We start from the raw sequence: 27,997 nt of genomic DNA on the forward strand, positions 1-27,997 counted from the left end.
ATCACAATAAGACTAGGGACACTGTGAAGTGTTTGGATGTGACTGTTGGGATAGGGCGAAATCGTTGTGAATATCAAATTCACCATAGTTAATTCTGAATTCACCATCGACAGTTAATGAGATTTCACTATGTTGAATTTGATTCCTGATGTACAGTTGAAACTGTACATGTAGCTACGGTTTCAACATGTTGTGTCTGTAAGAGAATGAACAAAAAGTGTCGTTTTCTGCTTATTTGAGTTTAATAGACGTCTATGGGACATGGAAATGAGAACGAACAGAACGATTATATTTCGGTCGCATGTTTGCGAGACGGATCTTGGCCCTTTGAATGTTTTTTTATTCGATTCTTTTCACAGGCAACTGAATAAGCCTAGCAATGAAAAAGGTGACGGCCAGTCTGTTTGTAATAGGCACATCGTGAGTTCGGAATTTTTGAGTAAATTTCATATGGTTTTTACACTATTTTTGAGCGTGTGGTTTTGGCAACACGTCATTGCCATGTGGAAGAGAAAGTCAATAGCTAAATAAGTGATTGAGGCCATCTTTGCCATTCACAACATAATATACGAAATAGAATAGGGTACGCCGATTTTAGATCCGCTTCGTCTGTGGAGTACTAATTTACTAAAAGCTTGCTTGTGTATAGTTAAGCACGTTGAATTGGAATCTTACTCATGTATCCTTCCTCTCCTAGGTAATTGATGCCATACCTGAATTGAGATGATAGTGGCCACATGTTAATCACGCCATTTCCTTTATGAACTGGTGCATTGTCATATACAGTTGTACAAAATGACAACAATATGTATGGGAATTATTTTTGATGTGGAATGTACATGTACATGATGTACATGTACATGATGCACATTGCATGTTATCATATTGTTGTATACATAATCTTTATCTACATGTACACCCAAACGTTTTTGTATTGAAAAAATTGCTGTTCATTTCAGATGCCTTTATAGTGTGTTATTTTAACAATACAGCTCTTTAAAGGAAATTTTATCTCATCGGTAAGGACGTGTCAATAGTAACAACCACACACAGGCACTTTTACAGCACGCAATATAAAGGTTCATTGCAATATTACGCTGTTGTTATAGTAGCAGTTAATAGGATTAGAGGGGTGATACAAAGTGAGTTTGGTTGCAAACTGTAAGGCGAACGTTTCAAACGAACGGACATGTACTAGACTCATGCAATCAGACTGCATTTGTATAATATCTATTAGTGTGCAAAGTTCAAATCAAGACAATTGATCACATGTAATTTGTTACATCTTCTTACAAGTTGCATGACCTGCAATCAATCCTTGCCTATTGTAACATCAAGTTTAGGTGTGCCTTTCACGGTGGCCATTGTGTAATCCTTTGACTCTTAAAACACCAGGTATGATTTTGTATGCATGTAACATGACGATGCTGAATTGCTTATACAGTACCGGTATACAATATGGTGATCATCTCTCTGTATGTAATTGGAAACGAATTTCAACTTCACTTTGTCAAAAAGCGCTACAGTTTCTTCCAATAAAACATAATATTGCTACAATAATATTTGCGTCAAATCTGGACCTGGGTAATATTCGGAAGAACGTTTTACAGTGATTTTTCTTCCCAGTGAAAGATCGGGGTCTAATATAATAGGAAGACTATTGTTTCAATTCTCGTTATCCGTGGATTCGTGTTTGGTTGGTCGTAGGATTCGCGTCTGGTCCTGGAAAGGAAAAAATATAGGATAAGGGCTTGGAAGTATCCCTATACGTGTGTGACATATATACATATCACAAGTTAGCATGAGCCCAATTACCTGCATCTACATGTAATAAAGCCACGAGGTATTCCTTTTAATGATGTGCCCTAATCATTAACCTGTTATTTTTTAAGGCGACATATAAACCATGAGATCCTTTTTCTGCACACGATGTTTCCATATTCTGAGCATATATGGATAGAGGCTTCTATTTGTGTGGATGTTTTCATGGTGCATTGGTAAACCGACATCAGGAAAGGTGCACGTGGGGCAACAGAAACAGTGTGAAGTATGGTGCAGTAGTGAATTCCACCAGACCACTAAAACAATGCAATCTCTGTTGAGACAGTGACGTTTTCCCGACCTCAGTCTACTTTTTGTATGCATTAACGATAGAACTAAAAAGAGAGACTTCATAATAGAGGAAGAAATGATATGTGAATTCCATACGAACCATTCATTAGCTTTAAGGAGGTCCGAGGCATTTCGAACATTCACAATTCGATATCTTGTTCATGTACAGCATGTTTGTCGAATCATCAAGACATTTAAAGGCAATCGGTGTTGGTGTGGTTTCGTATGAAGGTGTGCAACATGAGCAGTCCTGAATATATCCCTCGAATTCTGTCAGTTTACTCCCTTGCACTGTCCATGAGAGTTTTGAAGCGGATTTCTGGAACTGGCAGGTTCCTAAAGAAAGAACATGTGAGTAGAAATATTAGTTCATTGGGGAATCTTTGCTCCTGGTCTATTGTTAAAATGGCTCACTCAAGGAGGAATGCAGAAGTGCGTTTAACCACAATCTTCTGAGCGCCATTAATATCGCATGGCGCATCTTATACATTATATAAACAGAATATAAATCGTGATCACTTATATAATCAGAGCGCAATATTAGAGCCGTTCAGATGACAGGAAAAAAGCCACATGCGATTCCGATTGAATCCGAATGTGGTCTAGATTTTTCTCGTCTAAATGCAAAAATGATCCGGATCAATGTGGTCCTCTGGATTAAAAAAAAACATCGATCGATGTAGTTCACAGAGGACGGTCACATAGGTCAAAGTTCACTAAATCATCGATAGGTGGCACGTTTTGTTTCTATTTGAGCTCGAAGGTTCTTAACTTGTGAGGACATGTACCTAGGGACCTTTTATTCTACCCCCAAAATTGTCCCGCTCGGACTTCAAATATGGCCACTGGGCGGCCATCTTGAAAATTAAACAAAGTCGGATTGCAATTAAATTTCATGATTGGATATCTATGTACTCTCTACAACATCACTAATTTTCAGTCAAATCCATTGAACAATATGGTCGCCAGGCGGCCATCTTGAAAATTAAACAAAGTCCTATTACTCCGAAACCAATGATCGGATTGCAACCAAACTTCATGTAATTATGTATCTATCATTCTATGTACCCTTATCAATATCCCTAATTTTCTGTCTAATCCCATGACAAATATGGCCGCCAGGCCGCCATCTTGAAAATCCAACGAAGTCCTATTGCTCCTAAACTGTTGAACAGACAGATGTCAACCAATTTCCATGTGACATATACACTCTTCAATAACTCTGAACTTCTGTCAACTTTATAACCAAAAATGCTATACTTAGATGGTGCTGGTAATTTTCTTTTGTGCCATTGAGCCGAGAAGAATAATATCATTCAATGGAATCAAAACTGGTGAAACTAGTCAGAAACTGTTCTCCCATATCCACTGCAAATGACATGCATTACATTACCCGAGGTGAGCACATGGTCCCTGGACCATTTCATTCATTATGTAACCGGCCATCTAAAAAACCCTTACAAAAAACTATTTTATTTCGGACTATTTGAAGTCTTTTTCTTTTGAATGATAAAACACGAAGTTCTAAGAATCTTGGTCTTTAAAAGTTCACTAAAATTGACCAATCAGAACTCTAGATATGGCAATTTTAAGAGAGCGCACGAGATCAAAACGGTAGGCGTGAACAGCTGTGTTCTATTTTTTGAATGGCAAACCACTCTGTTGTCTTCACAGTGCATCCCATAAAATTGCATTTATTTTGTTATATCTCCATCGCTTGTTGGATTTTGATGAAATAAAAACTAAAGATCTTAGAATTGTTTGCTCTCTGTCATTTTAAGGAGATTTTTTTTCAAAAAAAGGTAGAAATAAAAAAGTTTTTTGTAAGGGTTTTTTAAAAGACCGATTACATTTCCGTCATAATGGATTATTAGAAAACAAAATTTCTAACAATATGCTAAAAACCGCATTGCATTTTTTGCATTAGTGTGGGAGATATCGTAAGAAGTAGGTGTTGTTGATATCAATATTAGCTAGACTGTACATACCTGCACATTCCTGTATCACAATCGCCTGAGTTTCATTAATTACGCATGGCACACTTTTTAGTAGCTGAAGGCTAGATAGGAAATCACGCAGGTTCACCTCCTTGCTAACCGCTTTACAGACCGGTGCTGTAAATTGGAAATGGATGTATTGAATTGTCTAGTGAGGCGATATAATTTTGAAACAAATGAGCGGACAGTTTGTCACAACAGCAGAAGTGACTTTATTAATTACGAATTGTATGAACCGATCGACATGAAAGCGTCTAACTGAATTTATGTCGTACATTATACATGTTATACTGACGGGTAATGTTTTCATCAATCGTCAATGACCGCAAGGTCGACCATCGCATCGTCGATCAAACTATCCTTTTAGGCACAGAGTTCGAGGCATTGTTTAAGGCCAGAGTGTGATCTAAGGTCGGACAGAGTAATTTTCATAAGATCTGAGTTCTGGCTAAAATCCATAAATGTCAGTGTGCATAACTTTAGACATCAGACGCAACCCCAGGAAAAGCCTGGATGATGACTTGAAACCAAACTGACCTTTTATGATAGAGAAAGTAGAGTTATACTCACCTGGTTTGCATTCGAAGCAGCATGTTGTTCCTGCCATGCGTACCCTTATTTCATTATCCTCCTAATAAAGATACAATGATAATCAAAATCCTATAAGAGATTCTGAGGTTCTAAAAAGCCTTCAAAAGTGTTCTCATTTTCCTGAAAAGTCTTTGATGTTTGCATATCTTTTTCCTATGTTTGTCTTTCTTGAAAATGTTCACTGTCTGCTAGCTATCACCATCGCATATTAACAATGCATCTGTCGGCATGACGTTGTCATCGTATTAAACAGTCACGTTTAAAATGAGTCTTAGTATTGCATGTCACGTGACCTTGAACGATGCGCTGTGATTGGCGTACGTTTTTTTTTAGGTAGGTTAATAAAGCATGGTCTTACACAACGTTTGTTGTCGTTGCAGTCTTCTTCCTTTACGACTTTGGATCTGGAACACCTGTACTTTTCACATGGATTTTCTGGTTTCTTCGGCAAGTATTCGTTATTCTTAAAATAAAATAAAAACACGCTTTTATTGAGGCTTTCCAATCCAGGTTCCGTAATAGGGTGGTGACACTGATGCTTCGCTTGTAGTTTTATTGACAAAACGAAACACCTTTCATCGTACTTTTTCAAGGGTCTTTTCTTTCTTGCTATTTGGCTTAGGGTCCCACACAGCCCCGGTGTAATATATGTGAGTGTTTCCCGTGTGTGAGTGTTTCCCCTCATTGTTTGGGAACGCTCAAAAATAGATTGACAAGTTTTTCTGTGTATCCCCCCTATTGAAAAGTCGTGGTCTCTCTAGCTGCCTATTGTTTGGAAACACTGACACATGGGGAACAACCACAGATGTTACACCGGGACTTGTTTTGAAGATGTGTTAAATGCTCCAGGATTTTGAGCACATGTTGAAGTATTTTGTCAGAAATTGAAATTCTATGAGCAGTTAGAACTTAGAGTGTGGTGAAGGATGTTTCAGAATTTTTCTGGACAGATCAAATGGAGAAGTAAAAAGATGATTGGTTATATCACAACTCTCTTTTAGTTTTCATCCCAAGGAGGAATACGTCGAAAGGAAGTGAGTAACGTCCTCAACTTCTCCTGACTTGAATGCCTCACACTTTATTTGTGGTCTGTCTAAACCACAGTGTCTCCCAGTTTAAATTTTTAGGCAATCGGTTTCCAGCCATAGTTCTGTAATGCAAGCTCTGCGTTTCACAGATTTAATATCATTTATGTATGGTTGGAGTTCATTTGCCCATTATAGAGCCTCGATCCGCTGCGCTGTATATCGAGTCTATGTGTGAGCTCGAAAAAAGCCAGGAATAGCATTCCGCGAAGATGACGTCACTGCAGCTGCTGCCCTCTATTTCCCCATCGCTAAATTACAGGCAATGTCGGACAAACATGCGGTCTCGTAATGGATTCGGGCTTTCTAACTAGGGCAGTTAGATTCAATCTGGCACATGTCCGAGTGTTGGAAATACTACATAATTGTTCAGAATATTTCTCTCTCTGACTCGATGGTATAATTCATGCTAAAAACAATGCAGGGTCAAAGATAATTGACTTTGAAATAAGCTCAAATGCGTAGAAATAAGTGTCGATGTCCGACTGTCACGTGACTAAAACGTCATCAATATCTTATGCAAATGACCTCTTGAGCTATAAATAGTAACTTCGCGGAATGCTATTCAAGCTAAAAACGCAGGTTAAACCTTGATGAAAAACAGGAAAACCCCTCGGTGTAAAAATAGCTTGACGTCACAAGGCTAGCCAACCAATCAGGCCAATGTTTGGTAAACCAATCATTTTCGCAATAGGCACCTCGAACTTTTGTCCCTTTTGGGGACGAAGTATTGGTCTAGGTTGGTTGGATGGGCGGTAGGTCTAAATAAGCTACTTGCCCGTAGTGCAGTAATAAAGAGATAATTGCGATTATAGGATATATGTTATAGGACAGTGATTGCATACCCCATCCCAAAATATGATCTTTGTAGATAAAACCTGACACTTATTGGTGTGTTTTCAGGTGATTCTATGGATAAATGCCCAGTAAAACAGCAATCATTTTCGTGGGCTACCTGGGGCCTGTTTCATAAAACTTTTTAACAGACTTCCTTCAAGGTACCATAAAGGAAGGATATAACGTCTATTTAAAACTGCGTATTAAAAGCGTTTCATAACTCGTTTTTACTCTGCCATTACATTAAATTTAACAGGCCTGCCATTAATAAATGATTGTATGGTGTACCTCATTGGTGAAAAAAAAACAACTCGAACGCAGAGTGATTTATTGTGTTGAGATTCGTAATACATGATCGGGCCGTGGCAAAATGTGTCAATTTCAGTGTCTTTGGTTCCTATACACTATATGAATGCCCTTTCGACATACGAAACTTCTTTTCCATGCATTAACTCTGTGTCTCGAGGAGGAAAGTCATCATCCCCTGCGTTATCATCAGAGGTCTCGTCATCATCGTCATCGTCATCTGAATCCTCCACTAAGGGCAATCTATCCCGGACAGCAATGTTGTGAAGCAGGCAGCAGGACTGAATAATAATGCTTGCCTTTTGTGGTGTGTATTGAATCTCCTTGCGGAGGCATCTGAACCGTTGCTTTAGGAGACCGTTGCAACGTTCTATGATGCATCTGGCTCTTATTTGCATCCGCTGGAATGCCCCTTCCTGTCTGGTTTGGGCATTGGCAAGAGGTGTCAAAAGCCACCTCTTGCAAGGATACCCCGAGTCTCCCAACATCCAACCATTCGGTGAATTGTTTTAAAATGCCTGGCCAAGGGCTGAACTGTGGAGAACGAAGGCGTCAGGAGACCCTCCTGGAAAACGTGCCACACAGTTATTTATGATCATATCCCAATCACAAACTAGCATGACATTAATGCTGTGGTATCCTTTCCGATTGATATACACGTTTTCGTTGATGTGAGGCTTGCGTATACGACAATGGGTCCCATCGATCGATCCAATAACTCTTGGAAAACCCGTGTCATCAAAAAAATTGGTTTTGACCTTCTGGAGGTCCCTCTCGAAGTGAACGTGTTGGTCAATGCGTGCTGCAAACGCGGATGACACAGCGCCAATACACCTCGATGTTGTCGCAATGCTCACATGGTTAATATCACCGATACCAGATTGTTCATGCCCGGTTGCGAAATATCGTAATGCTATACACACTTGCAATGATACTGGGAGGGCGTCATTTCTCTGAGTAGGATGCTCCAACTCCTCCGACAGCTGACGACAAAAATCGAAACATATGTTCTTCGCGGCTAAAGGAACTCTAGACTACCTTTAGGTTATAAAGGAACCGAATAAAATAAAGAAAGGATAAAACCACTACCTGAAACACTCTTAATGGTAACATTAACCTAGATATTTTAAAGACACGTTTATGAAACGCGTTCTTCCTTTAAGGAGTGACTTTATCCTAGCTTTTAGGGCTAAATTATTAGGCTTTATGAAACAGGTCCCTGGTGATTGGTGTCAAGATTGTGATAAGAACCACTAACCTGGTAGGTAATTCCATCAACGATACACTGTTCGCAGGTAGCGGCACTGACACACTTATCTCCTTGTCGATAGAAACCCTCAGAGCGTTTACATTTACATTTATTCGTGCAATTGGAAGATTTCTTGGCGTAGGTGTTGTTTAGCAGGTCAGTGCAAGTGTCCTCACACTGGGTATCCTCACTAAATTCCGCGTTGTCTTCACATGCTGCAAGGGAGATTACAAATAGAATAGCATTGGGGTGGCAGAGGTACCCGGGATGTGATTCTAACGTTATTTAGCATTGTTATGCATATTTTATGTCATATCAAACAAAGACGTCACAATTGCCCTATTTCAGTTGAACTGATAATAGTTTATGGAAGCAGCATAGGGTACTGATTGCTCATCGGTTAAAATCGCTAGGGACCGACCACATTATCCTCATGAATGTCAAAGGAACATGTTAATGCTGTAGCAAACAATAATCGATTGGGCTGCATAATTAACTACCTGACTCAAAACCGCTAACATTTATCAATGGAAGCTTATTCCCGCCTTAGGTTTTAACCGGGCTGTTCAAAACTCCCTATTTTTATAAGCGTTTCCTTTAAGTCGATGCACTTACGGCAATCTTTCTCCTTGCACTTCTCTTCCTTAGTTTTGTTTCCCACGCATTCACTGCCGCTTCCCTTCTTGTTAACCTTGATGTCTCTCTTCCACTTCTGGATACCATTGCCGCAGCTTTCTGAACAAACGCCTTCTTGTTCCCAATCGCCCCACTCACAGTCAACTGAAACGAACATTAAAGTAAAAACCACGTTAAATCAATTCGAACCCCGTGATCGGATGTACAGATTGGAAATATTGTTGAACCAACACTCAGCCACTGAACATCATATATCATACGCGTGTTGCCTCCGTATGATACACTCTTAAAAATAAGTGATTAACAACTAACAGAACATAATTAGTGGAGGACTGAATGACACAACACTGAGACCTTCGTAGTTTGCACTTCGTCATAGAGTTCGTATAGATGCATGGTTTTGATTGGTGAAAACAGACTACTTACTGCTGCAACTCTCGACAGTGCAACTCCATTCGTATCCCACACATGTGCTGAAGATAAAGAAGAGTGTCGTATGATTTGAATAGTCCAACACGATTGTCACAGAAATAAATGTAGCAACTCTAAACCCACAGTTGCATTTTGTGAAGATTTGCCAAAAAGATCTAATAGCAACCATTGGACTGCGTTCTCTTCATAATAACATTGCCTATCTATTCAGAATAGCCTGGAAACACTGTCCAAAACGCGCGACAAGGGCGTTCTCGGGTCGTGCGTTGATAGCAAAGCCAAAACTGGTTGCAGAAGGTCCTCGAAGTATATAACTGTGTACGGGAAGCTATCATTCATACTAAAACCGTACATACTACAGCTCAGACCAGCTGTACAGTTTGAAACCACTTACCAATTATTACAACTATCAGGAACCCTAGAGAGGACATATCCGTCAGGATAGTATTTTGGATCACCCGCTGGTTTAGGTCCGAACTTGGTCGAATCCCACTCACACCCGCATTCGTTCTTCGGTACACAAGTTCCATTTTCGTGTTCGTACTGAAATTAAAAGATCACTGATACTATCTATTTTCCTCTTCAAAGTTGTGTAGTACCAGACTATGGTAAGTGAAATTGACGTATGGCGTCCGAATTACTTCGATCTACAAATATGCACTGCACAATGTGTAAAATGTAAATTTCATAGGGATTCAATACACTTCTTGCAATCTGTTGAAAATTGTATTATAAATATATAATGCACTTACCATTCCGGCTGGACATCTGCAGTCTGGAACGCATTCTGTTCCATTATTTGTGCATTCTGCTGTCTGCCTTGCGTGCTGACAGGTCTTGTCACAAGGATTGACACACATATCCTTCAATCGCGGAGGAAGACATTCTGTAACGCAGAATGACTGGGATGATAAGCAATTTCAAGCAGTAATGATGAAAGGATACTTACTGAATGAGGTTTATCTAAAAGAGGTCAACAGCAACACAGAGCAGGTAACCCTGGCACTTATCAACCGCTCAAGTACGTCTCTGACATGTCTCGCTTCACTGATGATCGGCATGGTATACAAAGTGGTGGCTACACCATTAATTTGAAACTCGAAGATTATATATAATATTATATGACTGAGATGCGGCAATCAGTGCACCAGTGTAAAATTTGCGGTTTTCCCCATATTTCAGTGTTTTTAAAAATTTCAAATATAAGGATATATGATATTCTTGAAAAAACGGAGTCGGCGCAATGCAGAAAAGGTTTTTAAGATTTACCGTCACACGTCTTTGGACAACGTTCGGTTTCTTCCAATTTAGGACAGTCCTCTCCATCCTCGACCTTTGGTACCGTGATCTCTCTTTGACGAGTCTTTTGTCCATCACTGCAATTGACCGCGTATACACAAGCTGTCCAGGAACTCCAACTGCTCACTTCACAGTCCTGTTTGCATGGTTTCTGGTCGTTACACGGTTCTGACTCTGGTGCCGGTGGCGTTTGGTCAAGGCAATTGCATTGATCACACGGTTTCGTTAGACATTCGCAGGTGATCGTTCGATTTCGTACGCTGTTATTGCCACAGTTAGGTTTGCAATCGCTCCAACTGAGCCAGGACCATTCGCAGCGCTCTGGGCATAGATAAAGGGGTGAACGACAAGGAAAAAAAATACCATTGAATTCATGCTATTTCTTGCAACGATATGATGGGTAAAAATAATGGGACACATCAACGTAAATTTAGATTAGAGACTTTAGTGCCTTTACTCCTGTTCTGTAAAGAAACTTCCTGTGACATGAGGTTTTCAGAAAATTCATATCCCCGCTCATGTATTACTGACCACTCGGAAAAATGTTAACCAGGCGTGATATATTGAAATCTTCAATTTGGTGTACTCACCAGGGCACTTCTCTAGCTCACAGACCACTTCCTCTGTTTTGTTGCCCTGACATGGTGCACCGCCACATTCTGGCTCTTTGCAGGTTCTGCCTCTGCTCTTTTTACCTTTACCACATTTTGCCGAGCATTGGAGCCACGTGTCCCAAGGTCCCATCTCGCCATTCACTGAAGATTTAAGAAATTCCCCTAATAGCAATAATATTTGGGTATGTGACGGGTTCTGATGGAAGCCGTTTTGGGATGACGAATTAGGAAATCACACGGGCTGGTTGGCATAACACCCAACTAATTTGAAAAGACTTAACATCAGCAGAGTCTTTCAAAACATTTATTTGAAAGACTCTGACATAAGTATAAACGTAATAACCATGAAAAAAAACAGCTAGACGCGTTGATGTGGAAAACACGATCTTTAATGCATTTCTTTCGCCAGTCGGCGTGTCAATTGATATGTAACAATCAAGAAGTAATCACATGTTTATTACATGTAAGCTTGCATGTAATAACGAAAGCTGATTAATCTTTTGACATACTAATGGAATGTAGGTTAATGGAATATTGGTAAGAAAAGTTCGATCGTATCACAAGTCATTTTCAAATACCAGTGTGAATTTTAGATTCAATGACTGTCTTACCGACTTTGCTTGGATCTAATCCGCAGGTGATATCGAGGTCAGAATTACACATGCTGAAATTGAAAATGATTTATCAATCAAAAATTTAATTTGATGTCTAATTTCATTCTACAGTGTATGATTCCCAGGCGTGCATATGTGACCGGGAGCAAAGACCCAAATTGAAGTGCGTGGAGCTCACGAGGCGTATGGTATAAGAAAGGACAAGGCGAGCATCACATTGAAAGGTTCAGATATAGTGTCATGCATTATTGCACAGAAAATAATAACAAATTTGATTAAGAAATGAAGCGGCCAGGGCCGTTGTGCTCACCTGTAGACATCAGCCAACATACGCTATTTTGTGACCTTGAAAAGTAGGCTCAGGTGGGTTAGGGTTAGGGTTAGGCAGACTCGGCATCTCCAGTCGAAAAAACTAGTTTCAGAAAAGCAAAACTTGAGAGAAATCCATCCAGTAGATTTTACTTCAGACTAGGCCATTAGGCCTATTGCTACTGTAAATGTATGTAAATGCACTACAAATGCACAGTACACGACACATGCAAACACACATGGCCATCAGTTTTGGCTCAGGCCCCCTGGTGGCCTTATCTGAAGTTGGAACGGGCTGAAATTTTGTGCCCCGGAGAAGGTCTTCCTGTCATACATTTTTCCAGGTTTTGAAGTTGCTATGTAAAACAATGACAAAACTTGCCACATTTTTTGTTTTTTCCAACTTTGACCTCTGTGACCTTGAAAAGTACGTCAAATCAAAAACCCATACTATATGTGATGCACTATCATGAACCCACGATAAAAGTTTTGTCATACTAGCCAGCAGCGTTCAGAAGTTATGGGCAAAAGTTTTCACAAAGCGCCCCCTATATGCCAGAACAATAATCAAATCGCGCCGAATTTCGGTATACAAGTTACTGTTGCCCCAAGAGACCCACACTCTAAGTTTAAAGTTTCTAGGTCCAGCGGTTAAGAAACATGCCACCATTGTTTAACGGACGACGACAGACGACGACGGACGACGCGCTATCGCTATAGCTCCCCAGCTGTCCTTAAGACAGGTCAACCAAAAAGGACAGGCGTGTTTTGTGATGCAGACTCCGTTCGAAAATCCAGGGAAAATTTTTATAAGCTTGCTCGTTAAGATCTTCTTCAGTGTTGTGTACATGCATATGCAAATTCGGTTCAAGAGTTTTACAAGATTCTTAGTTACCTTAACTAGTAATCTTACAACAATCTTGTAACTGCTGTGCATTATGCATACACTGATGTACACGAAACTGATCATCAAGACCTCAACAAAGAGAAACTTATCTTGATTTTCAACCTGGACCGGAGAAGGAAAATATTTGGAAATAGCATTCCGCGAAGATGACGTCACTGCAGCTGCTGCCCTCTATTTCCCCATCGCTGAATTACAGGCAATGTCGGACAAACATGCGGTTTCGTAATGGATTCAGGCTTTCTAACTAGGGCAGTTATATTCAATCTGGCACATGTCCGAGTGTTGGAAATACTACATAATTGTTCTGAATATTTCTCTCTCTGACTCGATGGTATAATTCATGCTAAAAACAATGCAGGGTCAAAGATGATTGACTTTGAAATAAGCTCAAATGCGTAGAAATAAGTGTCGATGTCCGACTGTCACGTGACTAAAACGTCATCAATATCTTATGCAAATGACCTTGTGAGCTATAAACAGTAACTTCGCGGAATGCTATTGGCGAAACATATGACTTACCAGATGTTGCATGATTCGTTTGGACGTTGGAACTTTTCAGCAACATTGTATATTACTCCATTCTCCTTACATACGCAGTCCCGATTGTTGCATTCCTGGTATCTCGTCAATGCTTTTGAGCAATTACCACTCGGTTTTGTTAGAATATCACTGAAAATAGAAGACCGGTCAATACATGTAAGTAACCCTGTGGCATGCTTATTCCTCAAAACACTTCGCTGCGAGACGTTCATGCACGCTGGGTTAAGTACTATAATACAATCATCCCATCCCATACGGCTTGGTGGTCTGGCGTTCGAAGAAAAAATCGACCGACACTGATTCAAACTTAGTGCCGTTTATACAGCGTTGACGGCCTGGGCCCCAAGCTTTCTACGACGTCTTTGCGGCAGTGTAGTAAGGTTGTGCTTTATAATGATGCCCCTAAGCAGCTAACCATAGTTATAAGCCACCATGCCTTTGTTTAAAAACGATCATGGTGTTCCATCTCGAAATAGAAACGATGCCATTGACCATACTGAACTTCCAGCGGTATTGCCTTCGTTGCCTCCGCCCATATTGGGACGTGCGTTGTCTGTAAAGCTTAGCAATGTCAATACATTGACGGGCAAGATGCCATTGACAGGCGTGTTGTTGTATTCAGCGATATCTTACCGCTTAGCGTCTTGTTTGCCTGTTCCACAGGTTACGGAGCAAGGTCCCCAATCTCGCCATGGGCTATATGTGCAATCACCTGCAGGAAACAATTAACAATGTAAGCAATATTATAACCGTACATGTAACATCGTGCATTCTTGAATTTTGCGGCTGACTTTCAAATCCACATAAGGAAATCTAAAATGTAAACTTTCAGAAAACCCCCTAATTTCAGCTAACTAGCATGATTTCTGACACAAGAAGTGTGTCAAAGTGATCTATAAAGTCATTCAGTGAAAGCTACGTTTTGGAAAAACCTGTCGTTTTGGAAAAACCGTCGGAAGACCAGCCCTTAAAATTATCAAAAAGGAGTCATCCACACGTGGCCCAGGGGACCTAATGGCGTTTCGCTTTGTCTTAGCTATGTTTCTACTATATTAGTACGAGTACTTACGATCGCAAGTGTATTTCCTGCAGACATACTGTCCATTCATGTCGCATTTACTGAAGTGAAAATAGCAAACCATCAAACTAACGTTTGTCACTAAGGTTAGATCGAAGTTGACTGTAATTCACTTCCAAAGTTGGAAGTGCGGGAGTCGTTGAGCCATCCTGACGTAACCAGTGATTACCTCTCTAAAATAACTTTGCATATACATACGCTAATGGGGAAATAGTTATCATCAATCAACTTCTTATAACTGTATTACACAGAAAAAATTCTTCGGTAATTTCATAATGATTTTTAATAGATGCAGCGGCCAAAAGTCTCACAAATAACGAATTACGAATTACAAACTTTTTGTTGTTAAGTAACCCACATTCCATTTTGCAGTCAGTTGTATCATGTGTAATGCATTTGAAAGTTACATCAGAGTCTTGCAATGGAAAAACGGACGCTGCGACAGTGCCCACAAATTCGTATTGACTCCATGATTTCGTCGGCACCAATTCAGTACTCGTTGCATCTAAGAAAGTTCAATAACTTGGGAAACTGAATTTAGATTTCGAATGACCCTTCGAAGAGGAATAGACGGACGTTAATCAGATACATGTACATGTATGAAAACAATAATTGTATCGTTATTTTGACAGATAAATAACGATTCAGAATTCATGATATTTGCGAAACCTATAGTCGTCTTAGTCGTCATTTTGCATTTTTAAACACCTACCACTTCTCGCATCTTTCGGGGAAGTCCGTCTCATTGTTTCGTTGCACCACTGTGCCGTTAACGTAGCACGGACACTCCTGTGTGCACTCGCCCTTGTCGTTCTTGACAAATCCTGAAATATGAAACAATTCCATTGATGGAGGGTAAAACTATTCAAGAAAGATCTGAAAAAGTGTACATTCAAAACGGCTTTCTTTTTGAAAGTGACTTTTGACAGCGACTTTTTTGCCCGGAATGGGGAGCCGAACTCATTAATATTCATAGTTGTCGAAGAGCTCATTCGACAACACTATACTGGAGTTATAGCAAGGACCTTAGCGATGAACCCAATGCATTTATTGCGCTTATCAGTAAATCACATACTCGTGTCAGTATATTCCACTCCATCAATTTTTGACAAGAACATGAGTTTAATAAAAGAAATTGAATCGAGAGCGAGAAATTTGCGCATATTAATTCAAATATGACGTCACTGCTCTCCGATTGGCTAATGTGTTGTGAAGTGGGTTCGACTCCCGGCCGAGTCACTGCTTAGTTCCCCTACTGGTCAAGTTCAAGTGAGCACCTTCTGGTTGCTCCTTGAAACCCCTGATTGATTTCTGTGGAGACCGGGGTAATAATATGATATCCCAAAGCGCTTTGAGCGAGACCTATAGTGTCACGGAATTGCGCTATATAAAAGACTCATTATTGTTATTATTATTATTATTAAAGTCTCAGGCTCGCCAAACAGGGTAGAATTTTTTACCTGTTTGGCAAGCCGGGCTTGCCAAATTGGGTCTTGATTTTCAGTGCTGTTCGGCAAGCGGGTCTCAGGTCAGGGCGAAAATTGTGCCTGTTCGGCGAGCGGGTAGCCAAATATATCCGGTCTTTATTTTTTTTCGTTTTAATATGCATGTAATATATAGGTATATAGTTGGTCCGTACAATACCATATGGTTTTAGTATTTCATTTCAGGCTGAAGTTAGTGTGACATGACCCTTTTCTTCACAAATAAATTATCTCGAAAAACCTGCAGCAACATTACATGTACATTTTTTTTTAGCAACAAACATTCACTGGTACCTTTCTTGCATCGACATCCTGGAATGCAAGCTTCTGGCCTTACACACGCCGCGATGCCAGCCATCTGTCCACATGTTAGCGACCAGTCGTCAGTACAGTCGTTTGAACAGTTACTCCAGACCGTGTGTAGGTCAGTGCAGTTCTCTGAAAAGGTTAGAACAATGGTTAGCTTTATAAGAAGAATAAGAATCTCGTTAAGGTTGTGCTGAACAAGATTTTAATTAAGAATCTTAAAACAATTTAATCGGGATTTCCGACCATGGCTGAATGATTTTAATCAGCAACCAGGTGCAACCACCAACAGTCTGTAAAGAAAGAACAAATAGCTTGAAACAGTTCATCCCAAGGAGTTTGGGGGTCGCTTTTCAAAAATTGGATGGCTATCGTAGCAAATTCCTAAGAAAAAAATCATCTCAACAGCACATCTCGGTCAAATTCAAGAATTTTCCGGCTTTCAAAACGAGGGACCTACCCAATCCCCTTCCCCGCACCTTGCGTTGGGTGACCTTTGATTTCGTTCATCTGGCATGTGGAATTCAACTCAATTGAAAGCAACTGTTGCTTACCCGGACAATCTGGTTGATTGCAAATTCCTTCCTCTTCCTTAAGTCCCTCACATTTCTTTCCTTTGTCGTTGGGAACGGGGTTGTCGCACTCTCTGCTACGCTTTCTTATAGCACCTCCGCAATCCTTTTCGCATTCGCTCCACGGTGTCCAGGTTGACCATCCACCATCCGCTGTAAGATAGAATAAATTGTCGAGTGTCAGAAGAGGAGATAATCACAATAATCATTACTGTAAAGACAAAAATGTTCCCGCCTCTTATCTGTTGTGATTTGATTTTTAACGAAACAATCTTACGTACTTTCTTTCGGTCTTTCCAATCAAAAATTACCTTTGATCTATTTTTCGTAAATCAGGTTATTTGCAAAATTGTCCAAAATAAATCGCCAGCAAAAATGTGTTGGTTTATATTCCAGATTAACTTTTAAGTTTGAGAGTTGATGAAAGACAACCAATTGGTAGCACTCCCTCTATTATTTAACTTGTGAATTCATGTTGCCTCGTACTGTAAAATGGCGAGAGGATGGACCTCCTCTTTCACCAAGGCAAAATAGTACTTACTTGGGCAAGTATCCTCGTTACAACCGACGACTTCACTGGGTGGCCCTTCACAAGGCGGGCTGCCCTTGTTTTCTGTTCTTGTCCTGGTCTTATTTCCGCCCCCACATGTTTCTGTGCAGGTAGACCACGTAGTCCAAGTGTTCCATGTGCATTCTAAAAATAATCATAACTAATATTTTTTTGGGAAAACTGGGAGTTGCGAATGCCACTTACGAAATTTTGTTACTTAAGGAACAAGGTCACGTGTTCGACGTTTTTCATGTTTTGTTTTAGCTTGTATAATATATAGTAGAAAAAAAAATCCAATATTCCTGAGCGCTAAGAGAGAACTAATGTTAATCCTGCTCCGAAAAGTGGCTGAAAAAACCTTTTTTCGAAGAGCATGAAATTTAAATTAAAATGTCTAAAATGATAATGAAATTCGAAGGGAAACACACGATCGTGTCTAGAGAAATATAATCCCACATAAAATCCGACTTAAGGGGAACTGGAACCGCCGAGCGATTTATTCAACTTTTCGACTTTCACCGCCCGAGAAAGTCAAACTTCCAACTTGCTATTCGAGTTCAGATTTGTAGCTCCGCCCCCAATGCCCGAGCATGCGCAGTTCAATTTGTTATTATTGAGAATCATGTGAGAATCACGTGAGTTTGTAATTTGTAATTTGTAAATTTGCGATCTTTCATTCAAGAGTTTTCGTAGTAAATTCCATAGTAGTGACGTCACTCAATGATTGACAGCTAGGCGCCATGTTTCATTCATGCCTCGTTCTGATCACACGATACGCGGGAAATGAAAACGAGGTCATACGAACTGGCTTGGCGGTTTCAGTTCCCTTTAAATAGCCAGACTCTGCTGTGATAGTGTTCATCAGTCTCTGCGTCATTCATCTTCATGAGCTTGCCAAATTTTTCATGGCAGTTGTATTGTCTTTCGTTGTTGAATGGCTGGATATATTTCGAAAGAGACACATTTTTGTTGTATACACATTTCAATAAAAAAATGATACATTGTATATCACATTAGTTCTGAGTTGTACCTTTTTAATCCAACTGCTTTATCAAAATACTTACCAGTGCAGTTCTTTTTGTCACAATAAAGTTTCTCGTCCTTGCAAGTACTGAAATAAAGTGAAGTAAAGTTTCCAGACTTTCAGAGATTCACGAAGTATTGGTCTACGTTTTTAGATAATTTTCCATTATCATACCGTATTGTGCTCATCACGCTGCATTCGATAGTTTGATCAGAGGACGTTGAACACTGTTAAACCATTTTCGTGCCTCTTTAGTTTGCAGTCCGCAAAAATTATAAACGAAAATTGAATCGAAATGATTTTTAAGGTCTTTTTTAAAAATAAAAGTTAAGAACATCCATCGGGCCATGCCTTTTTCGATACCATCCTACTTACCAAATTCTGCAATTCATATGTATCTGAACGCCTTCTGCTATTACATCATTTTTATTAAGCAATCGGTCGCCTAATGTCATTCCTTTCTCGCCATCGATCTCAACCCACGCGGTTCCTTGCTCGAGGTCATCCTTTCCAGTGGCTTCCTTGATTGTAGCTGGGTCCAGTTGACACGGACACACCTGTTCCGTACATGGTTGAGTGTCCTTGTCTAGGCCATCGCACTGCTTCGGGTTATTTTTGCCAAGTTGGCATTCTCTGGATGGTTCAATAAAACGGGTCAGACATGTTAACATGTTACCGAAAAAGTAGTGATCATTGAAATTGTTCATACATGTACATGTTGCAGGTCCCTGTCGTGAAGTTTGCATTCTCTGGATGGTTTAGTGAAACAGGTAAGATATGTTGACATGTTACCGAAAGGTACATGTACCGATCAACGGAATTGTTCATCAATTTTTTCATTTTTTTTTTAGTTTTTGTTACTATTTCGATAGTTAAAACAACTAGTTTCACAGTCGGTGGAATAGGAACTAGATAGTAGTTAATAAATTACTATAAAATAGTTATTTTTACGAATTGATGTTGAGAGTATGTAAATGTAATCACCTGCTTCTCGACCTTGTGCTCGAGCCACATTTGGCGCTGCATGCTGACCAGGGGGACCATGTTCTCCATTCAGGGGGTGCTACAAAATATAAAAGATTTCATTAAACAAGTTCATTAATCAAACATATGTACCATAAATACACACAGGAAATTGCACTCAGCCTGATGGTTGACCCTTTTCGGGTCGACTCAGTGATGGGTTGCGCATACGCTATACGACGGAATATTAAAAACATCGCGTTTGGTTAACATAGTCATCATGAATGTTCCTGGAATGTAAAACGTTCGTAGCAACACCCCATAGGCTACCCAGGGACAGGCTACAGTTCATGACTAATATGGCAGTAATTTTTATTATGAAGTCGAAAGAGATACACAGGCATTGCAGACGGTGCATTCGATGAAATATCATGGACTTACTTGTACAATTCATATCTTTGCATCGCATTCCAACATTCGGTTCGCAAGTACTGAAAAAGGACAGTTATAGTAAAAGAACCATGTTAAAACTTGCACATTCTCCTGGCCAACTGTTCGCTGACATCAGTAATACGTACTCCATGAAATCCACGTGGGGAAGTGAAACACATGAACATCAACTTTCGCTGTTACTGTTTCTCATTATTTATTCAAAGCCACACCAAAACCACCAGACCACAACATTTCATCTTATTTGGTTGCCTGTCATCGTTATTATGGAATTCTTTTAATTGTGCCGCAGAGTACTTCCTGGGGGGGGGGGGGGGGGGGGGGGGTCGGTGATTGGATTTATTACTTGCCTGCGGGTCATGGGTCTGATCATGGATCTATGGGGGGGGGGGGGGGGGGACATTTCACACTGCTGATTTGCTGTTTTGTTCCACTTGGCCACTTATGCTCTGCTTTGGCCCAGTCTTGTGTAATTATATTTAACCAATCTCTGATTCAACTAAGATCCGGTTTCTGATAGTTTCTCTTTTTGTCTACATGGAGCTCCAGCTTCGCGGTGTTTGATAAAACAACGGCTTAACATGTGCTGCTTTTGTTAAAAGTCAGGGCTACGGTGATGAAATCACAAGTCAACCTTTACCAACACTTGAAGCTTGATTTGGCCCATCATACGTACCAGTTTTTGCAGTCGTACACAACCCATTCGTTTGGAGGTATATTTGGTGGCGGGGTATTGCCCTGTCCTGGTGTTGTGGTTGGGCCGCCTGGTCCTTGTGGCGTCGTGGTTGGGCCGCCTGGTCCTTGTGGCGTTGTGGTTGGGCCGCCTGGTCCTTGTGGCGTTGTGGTTGGGCCGCCTGGTCCTGGTGGCGTTGTGGTTGGGCCGCCTGGTCCTTGTGGCGTTGTTGTTGGGCCGCCTGGTCCTTGTGGCGTCGTGGTTGGGCCGCCTGGTCCTTGTGGCGTTGTTGTTGGGCCGCCTGGTCCTTGTGGCGTTGTGGTTGGGCCACCTGGTCCTGGTGGCGTTGTGGTTGGGCCGCCTGGTCCTTGTGGCGTTGTTGTTAGGCCGCCTGGTCCTTGTGGCGTCGTGGTTGGGCCGCCTGGTCCTTGTGGCGTCGTGGTTGGGCCGCCTGGTCCTTGTGGCGTCGTGGTTGGGCCGCCTGGTCCTTGTGGCGTCGTGGTTGGGCCGCCTGGTCCTTTTGGCGTTGTGGTTGGGCCGCCTGGTCCTTTTGGCGTTGTGGTTGGGCCGCCTGGTCCTTGTGGCGTCGTGGTTGGGCCGCCTGGTACTTTTGGCGTCGTTGTTGGGCCGCCTGGTCCTTGTGGCGTTGTGGTTGGGCCGCCTGGTCCTTTTGGCGTTGTGGTTGGGCCGCCTGGTCCTTGTGGCGTTGTGGTTGGGCCGCCTGGTCCTTTTGGCGTTGTTGTTGGGCCGCCTGGTCCTGGTGGCGTTGTGGTTGGGCCGCCTGGTCCTTGTGGCGTTGTGGTTGGGCCGCCTGGTCCTTGTGGCGTTGTTGTTGGGCCGCCTGGTCCTTGTGGCGTTGTGGTTGGGCCGCCTGGTCCTTTTGGCGTTGTGGTTGGGCCGCCTGGTCCTTGTGGCGTTGTGGTTGGGCCGCCTGGTCCTGGTGGCGTTGTGGTTGGGCCGCCTGGTCCTTGTGGCGTTGTGGATGGGCCGCCTGGTCCTGGTGGCGTTGTGGTTGGGCCGCTTGGTCCTTGTGGCGTTGTGGTTGGGCCGCCTGGTCCTTGTGGCGTTGTGGTTGGGCCGCCTGGTCCTTGTGGCGTTGTGGTTGGGCCGCCTGGTCCTTGTGGAGTCGTGGTTGGGCCGCCTGGTACTTTTGGCGTCGTGGTTGGGCCGCCTGGTCCTTGTGGCGTTGTGGTTGGGCTGCCTGGTCCTTGTGGCGTTGTGGTTGGGCCGCCTGGTCCTTTTGGCGTTGTTGTTGGGCCGCCTGGTCCTTGTGGCGTTGTTGTTGGGCCGCCTGGTCCTTGTGGCGTTGTGGTTGGGCCGCCTGGTCCTTTTGGCGTTGTGGTTGGGCCGCCTGGTCCTGGTGGCGTTGTGGTTGGGCCGCCTGGTCCTTTTGGCGTTGTGGTTGGGCCGCCTGGTCCTTTTGGCGTTGTTGTTGGGCCGCCTGGTCCTTGTGGCGTTGTGGTTAGGCCGCCTGGTCCTTGTGGCGTCGTGGTTGGGCCGCCTGGTCCTTGTGGCGTCGTGGTTGGGCCGCCTGGTCCTTGTGGCGTCGTGGTTGGGCCGCCTGGTCCTTGTGGCGTCGTGGTTGGGCCGCCTGGTCCTTGTGGCGTTGTTGTTGGGCCGCCTGGTCCTTGTGGCGTTGTGGTTGGTCCGCCTGGTCCTTTTGGCGTCGTGGTTGGGCCGCCTGGTCCTTTTGGCGTCGTTGTTGGGCCGCCTGGTCCTTTTGGCGTTGTTGTTGGTCCGCCTGGTCCTTGTGGCGTTGTGGTTGGGCCGCCTGGTCCTTGTGGCGTCGTGGTTGGGCCGCCTGGTCCTTGTGGCGTTGTGGTTGGGCCGCCTGGTCCTGGTGGCGTTGTGGTTGGGCCGCCTGGTCCTTGTGGCGTTGTGGTTGGGCCGCCTGGTCCTTGTGGCGTTGTGGTTGGGCCGCCTGGTCCTTGTGGCGTTGTGGTTGGGCCGCCTGGTCCTTGTGGCGTTGTGGTTGGGCCGCCTGGTCCTTGTGGCGTTGTGGTTGGGCCGCCTGGTCCTTGTGGCGTTGTGGTTGGGCCGCCTGGTCCTTGTGGCGTTGTGGTTGGGCCGCCTGGTCCTTGTGGCGTTGTGGTTGGGCCGCCTGGTCCTTTTGGCGTTGTGGTTGGGACGCCTGGTCCTTGTGGCGTTGTTGTTGGGCCGCCTGGTCCTTGTGGCGTTGTGGTTGGTCCGCCTGGTCCTTTTGGCGTTGTGGTTGGGCCGCCTGGTCCTGGTGGCGTTGTGGTTGGGCCGCCTGGTCCTTGTGGCGTTGTGGTTGGGCCGCCTGGTCCTTGTGGCGTTGTGGTTGGGCCGCCTGGTCCTTGTGGCGTTGTGGTTGGGCCGCCTGGTCCTTTTGGCGTTGTGGTTGGGCCGCCTGGTCCTTTTGGCGTTGTTGTTGGGCCGCCTGGTCCTTTTGGCGTTGTGGTTGGGCCGCCTGGTCCTTGTGGCGTTGTGGTTGGGCCGCCTGGTCCTTTTGGCGTTGTGGTTGGGCCGCCTGGTCCTTGTGGCGTTGTGGTTGGGCCGCCTGGTCCTTGTGGCGTTGTGGTTGGGCCGCCTGGTCCTTGTGGCGTTGTGGTTGGGCCGCCTGGTCCTTGTGGCGTCGTGGTTGGGCCGCCTGGTCCTTGTGGCGTCGTGGTTGGGCCGCCTGGTCCTTGTGGCGTTGTGGTTGGTCCGCCTGGTCCTTTTGGCGTTGTGGTTGGGCCGCCTGGTCCTGGTGGCGTTGTGGTTGGGCCGCCTGGTCCTTGTGGCGTTGTGGTTGGGCCGCCTGGTCCTGGTGGCGTTGTGGTTGGGCCGCCTGGTCCTTTTGGCGTTGTTGTTGGGCCGCCTGGTCCTTTTGGCGTTGTTGTTGGGCCGCCTGGTCCTTGTGGCGTTGTGGTTGGGCCACCTGGTCCTTGTGGCGTCGTGGTTGGGCCGCCTGGTCCTTGTGGCGTTGTGGTTGGTCCGCCTGGTCCTTTTGGCGTTGTGGTTGGGCCGCCTGGTCCTGGTGGCGTTGTGGTTGGGCCGCCTGGTCCTTGTGGCGTTGTGGTTGGGCCGCCTGGTCCTTGTGGCGTTGTGGTTGGGCCGCCTGGTCCTTGTGGCGTTGTGGTTGGGCCGCCTGGTCCTTGTGGCGTTGTGGTTGGGCCGCCTGGTCCTTGTGGCGTTGTGGTTGGGCCGCCTGGTCCTTGTGGCGTTGTGGTTGGGCCGCCTGGTCCTTGTGGCGTTGTGGTTGGGCCGCCTGGTCCTTGTGGCGTTGTGGTTGGGCCGCCTGGTCCTTGTGGCGTTGTGGTTGGGCCGCCTGGTCCTTGTGGCGTTGTGGTTGGGCCGCCTGGTCCTTTTGGCGTTGTTGTTGGGCCGCCTGGTCCTTTTGGCGTTGTTGTTGGGCCGCCTGGTCCTTTTGGCGTTGTTGTTGGGCCGCCTGGTCCTTTTGGCGTTGTTGTTGGGCCGCCTGGTCCTTGTGGCGTTGTGGTTAGGCCGCCTGGTCCTTGGGGCGTTGTGGTTGGGCCGCCTGGTGTTGTGGTTGGGCCGCCTTGTCCTGGTGTTGTGGTTGCACCTTGTGGCGTTGTGCCACCTCCTATCAGGGTTGTGGCTACTGGTGTTGTACTGAAGAAGCTCATATCAAAGGGACATTTGCATTCTTCCCGTTTGACACATTCCTCGTCCTGAAGAAGGTATCCCTCTGCGCAGCGACAACCCTTGGTACAAGTTGACTGGACGCATTCAACACTGCCGACTATATGGTCACATTTATACGGGCATTCGGAAGAGCAATTGCTCAGTACCATTGGCTCTTCGCACGCTGGAAAGATACAGGTGACATGTAAATTGCGTAATGTGTCAATAAATGATAAATATACGTTTTGTTGGACATTTTCTGATAATCTTTAAGTATTAATGCATCACCCTGAGATCATTTAATCTTTTATCATCATTCTGATCGAAGTGGCTACATACCACTTTTAGACTTTTAGTCATAACTTTTCTAAACAAGTTTTGGGAGAAACGGCTTTATTTTTCTTCCTTTTAAAGAAAAACTTCAATCCGTCCTTCAGGACAATGAGACCACGCACTGATTTCCTGAAGTACTACTGCTACCGGCACAGATTGGTCTAGTGTTCCAGCGACATTTTAAGGATCATGACGAGGTAATTAGGTCAAATCCTGAAATAAGAGGAAATATGGATCTTTTTTAGTTTTGTCTTACTCTTATTGCAATCGCATTGCTCATTCTCCTCGAGCTTGAATCCCTTACAGTCTATGCTCTCGCCGACTTTCGTTACAATCCTTGTCCTTGTCTTTTCAGTAATACTCTTCGAACAATTACACGCCGTCCATTCAGTCCAGCTACTCACATCGCATCTTTCTGTTAATTGAAAAAAATGATTAAAAAACTTGACGTTATTTGAATGCCCAGTCCTCATGCCTGAGACTAGCACAGGGCGAGATAATGTGATTCTATTTGACAAAGCTGCATGAATGATATATCCACAAAAATGCGAATTAGGGACTTTTCGCAAATCCCCGAAACGCCAACCTGAACGCCCATCGCATTGTTCTCTCGACCGGCTGATAATGATGTCGAACAATGGGATAGCCGCCTTCAGGTTGACGTTCGGAAGCTTTGCGAAATCTCCGAGAAAGGGCAGTCGAATACAGCAATAACAGTGAAACTCTGATGTTGTGAAACAAAATGGCGGACTTACGGGATCAGCATACGATGTTTCCGACATCACGTCAGCCATGACATGGAAATCAACAGAGCGTGACCCCATACACTGTGGGCTACCAGACGAGGGTAATTGCAATAGTCCACAGTGCATAGCTCAGCGAGGTTCCGCCATTCTGGCACAAGAGGCACTAAGAAAGAGACGAATCCATCACCAAATTTTATGATGTGAGACTCGGCGGCATATTGTACATTTGGGTTTTTGGCTTTCAGCTTTCGTACCGAAAGCGGGAGAAATGGTGGTTTTACCTTCACATGGTCGATCGTTGCAAGTAACTGATTCGGTTGTATTATGGCACTCTGGTTTCGCACACGTCCTATTTCGGGTCTTTGTTCCGTTGCCACATGTTTCTGAGCATCCTGACCATTCCGACCACAATCCACAGCTTGTGTTGGTGCATTGCATATCACCGTACTCACATTTACTGCAAAACAAGAGCAGCAAATGTGTTCACAACAACTTCATTGCTTTTGCAGAGGCTCAACCCAAAAAAACGCCCAATTGTGTCGAAAGTGTTAAACTGCTTAGGGGAACAGATATTGACGTCGTGTCGTTTATATCAATTTCAAATGGTCACCCGTAAATCTTAAATGTTAGGCAAACACGGAAATAAAGCTATTTGCCAATCTCACCAACAAACGATTTTCGTTTGCATCCATGAAAACTTACTCTGGGTTTCGTTCAATGATCAATTCAATAATATAAATGATGTTCGAATCCAAGACAAATTTTTTCGCAAGAAAAGAAGCACTTTTTAAGTCTTACGTGAATTAAGTTCAAGATGGCGGCCCTGTGTGGTCGACGAGGGTGCCGCCTTTGGTCACCATCGTTAGCAAGATTTAGTTGCGACGATTTACCCGTCTCTTTCAAATGGCGTCACTTGATCTCCGGTAAATTTCGCAAGAGTCTGGGATCCTGACCGCATTCCTCCTGCCGCGTATCAGAATCTTTATTTGAAAGACTCTGGGGGTAATAAACCCAAGAGACAAAGCACAGGCTACAGTATCGGCGGGAGCATCGGTGTCGTTGTTTTTCTGGCAAAAACCCGACTTGATTCCAGCGACTGCGTCCCCTAGCGGACTCATTGTATTGTCAGGTTGTTCCTAGTGTTGTGCCACAACGCCATTATGGTTCACGTATGCATAGGCCTAACGACTAATAGATTCATACACTTGATTGGGAACAACGTTTACATAACATAGTGTTCGCCGTTTTCACGTCACGATGCATTGCAGCTCTGGCGGTTTTACATAACTACAACGTGACGTCTTCGCAAACATTATCCCCAATCAAGTGCAACGATCTACATGTATAGCACATGCAGGTTTGTGTTACCAGAAGACTTACCAATCAGTACATTCATCTTTCTTGATTACTTCACCATGACTGTATTCTTGGCCTTCCAGTATGCAAACGTTCTTACGTGTGGTCGTTCTTACTGTCGTTGTTGCTGCGAAAGAATATGTCATTGGGTACATGGTTAATTTTCATGATGAGGCTGCCACTCTTCCGGTGGCAGTGCAAATGCAAGTCCATCCATTTGATCGAAATATTAGAAAATAATCATTATGTCAGTCATTTCATTATGCTTTTGCAACTTGTAAGTCACCATATAAATATAGGGAAATGAGTTGCGCCTGCTGTCGTTGTACCTGGAGGTGCTCCTGTTGTAGTTGTAGCTGGTGGTGCGCCTGTTGTAGTTGTAGCTGGTGGTGCGCCAGTTGTAGTTGTAGCTGGTGGTGCGCCTGTTGTAGTTGTAGCTGGTGGTGCGCCTGATGTCGTTGTAGCTGGTGGTGCGCCTGTTGTCGTTGTAGCTGGTGGTGCGCCTGTTGTCGTTGTAGCTGGTGGTGCGCCTGTTGTCGTTGTAGCTGGTGGTGCGCCAGTTGTCGTTGTAGCTGGTGGTGCGCCTGTTGTAGTTGTAGCTGGTGGTGCGCCTGTTGTCGTTGTAGCTGGTGGTGCGCCTGTTGTCGTTGTAGCTGGTGGTGCGCCTGTTGTAGTTGTAGCTGGTGGTGCGCCTGTTGTAGTTGTAGCTGGTGGTGCGCCTGTTGTTGTTGTAGCTGGTGGTGCACCTGTTGTTGTTGTAGCTGATGGTGCACCTGTTGTAGTTGTAGCTGGTGGTGCGCCTGTTGTAGTTGTAGCTGGTGGTGCGCCTGTTGTAGTTGTAGCTGGTGGTGCACCTGTTGTAGTTGTAGCTGGTGGTGCACCTGTTGTCGTTGTAGCTGGAGGTGCGCCTGTTGTAGTTGTAGCTAGTGGTGCGCCTGTTGTAGTTGTGGCTGGTGGTGCAACTGTTGTAGTTGTGGCTTCAGGTGCGCCTGTTGTAGTTGTAGCTGGTGGTGCGCCTGTTGTCGTTGTAGCTGGTGGTGCGCCTGTTGTCGTTGTAGCTGGTGGTGCGCCTGTTGTGGTTGTCGCTGGTGGTGCACCTGTTGTAGTTGTAGCTGGTGGTGCGCCTGTTGTAGTTGTAGCTGGTGGTGCACCTGTTGTAGTTGTAGCTGGTGGTGCGCCTGTTGTAGTTGTAGCTGGTGGTGCACCTGTTGTAGTTGTAGCTGGTGGTGCACCAGTTGTAGTTGTAGCTGGTGGTGCGCCTGTTGTCGTTGTAGCTGGTGGTGCGCCTGTTGTGGTTGTCGCTGGTGGTGCACCTGTTGTAGTTGTAGCTGGTGGTGCGCCTGTTG

The 27,997-nt window shown here is 44.1% G+C and overlaps 1 protein-coding gene across 1 annotated transcript; it reads right to left on the reverse strand.

Annotated features, from left to right (window-relative positions):
• Positions 1–223: 223 nt before the first annotated feature.
• Positions 224–27,966, reverse strand: LOC135495300 (SCO-spondin-like). Its single transcript, XM_064783764.1, has 30 exons — positions 26,981–27,966; positions 26,676–26,778; positions 25,577–25,752; positions 24,806–24,964; positions 23,670–24,400; positions 20,632–21,014; positions 19,947–19,996; positions 19,527–19,605; positions 18,918–19,175; positions 18,583–18,629; positions 17,510–17,662; positions 16,951–17,121; positions 16,385–16,528; positions 15,319–15,430; positions 14,598–14,647; positions 14,162–14,240; positions 13,508–13,657; positions 11,770–11,822; positions 11,135–11,299; positions 10,515–10,865; positions 9,998–10,131; positions 9,640–9,788; positions 9,240–9,286; positions 8,793–8,957; positions 8,187–8,392; positions 5,059–5,163; positions 4,680–4,740; positions 4,101–4,226; positions 2,213–2,448; positions 224–1,722 (listed from the first exon to the last, which is right to left on the reverse strand). Exons 3-29 carry the CDS (start codon positions 25,731–25,733, stop codon positions 2,225–2,227), a joined length of 4,509 nt encoding a protein of 1,502 aa, XP_064639834.1. The 5' UTR covers positions 25,734–25,752; positions 26,676–26,778; positions 26,981–27,966; the 3' UTR covers positions 224–1,722; positions 2,213–2,224.
• Between the last annotated feature and the right edge of the window lie 31 nt (positions 27,967–27,997).

The sequence above is a fragment of the Lineus longissimus genome, chromosome 11, assembly GCF_910592395.1.
Source record: "Lineus longissimus chromosome 11, tnLinLong1.2, whole genome shotgun sequence".
Lineage (NCBI taxonomy): Eukaryota > Metazoa > Nemertea > Pilidiophora > Heteronemertea > Lineidae > Lineus > Lineus longissimus.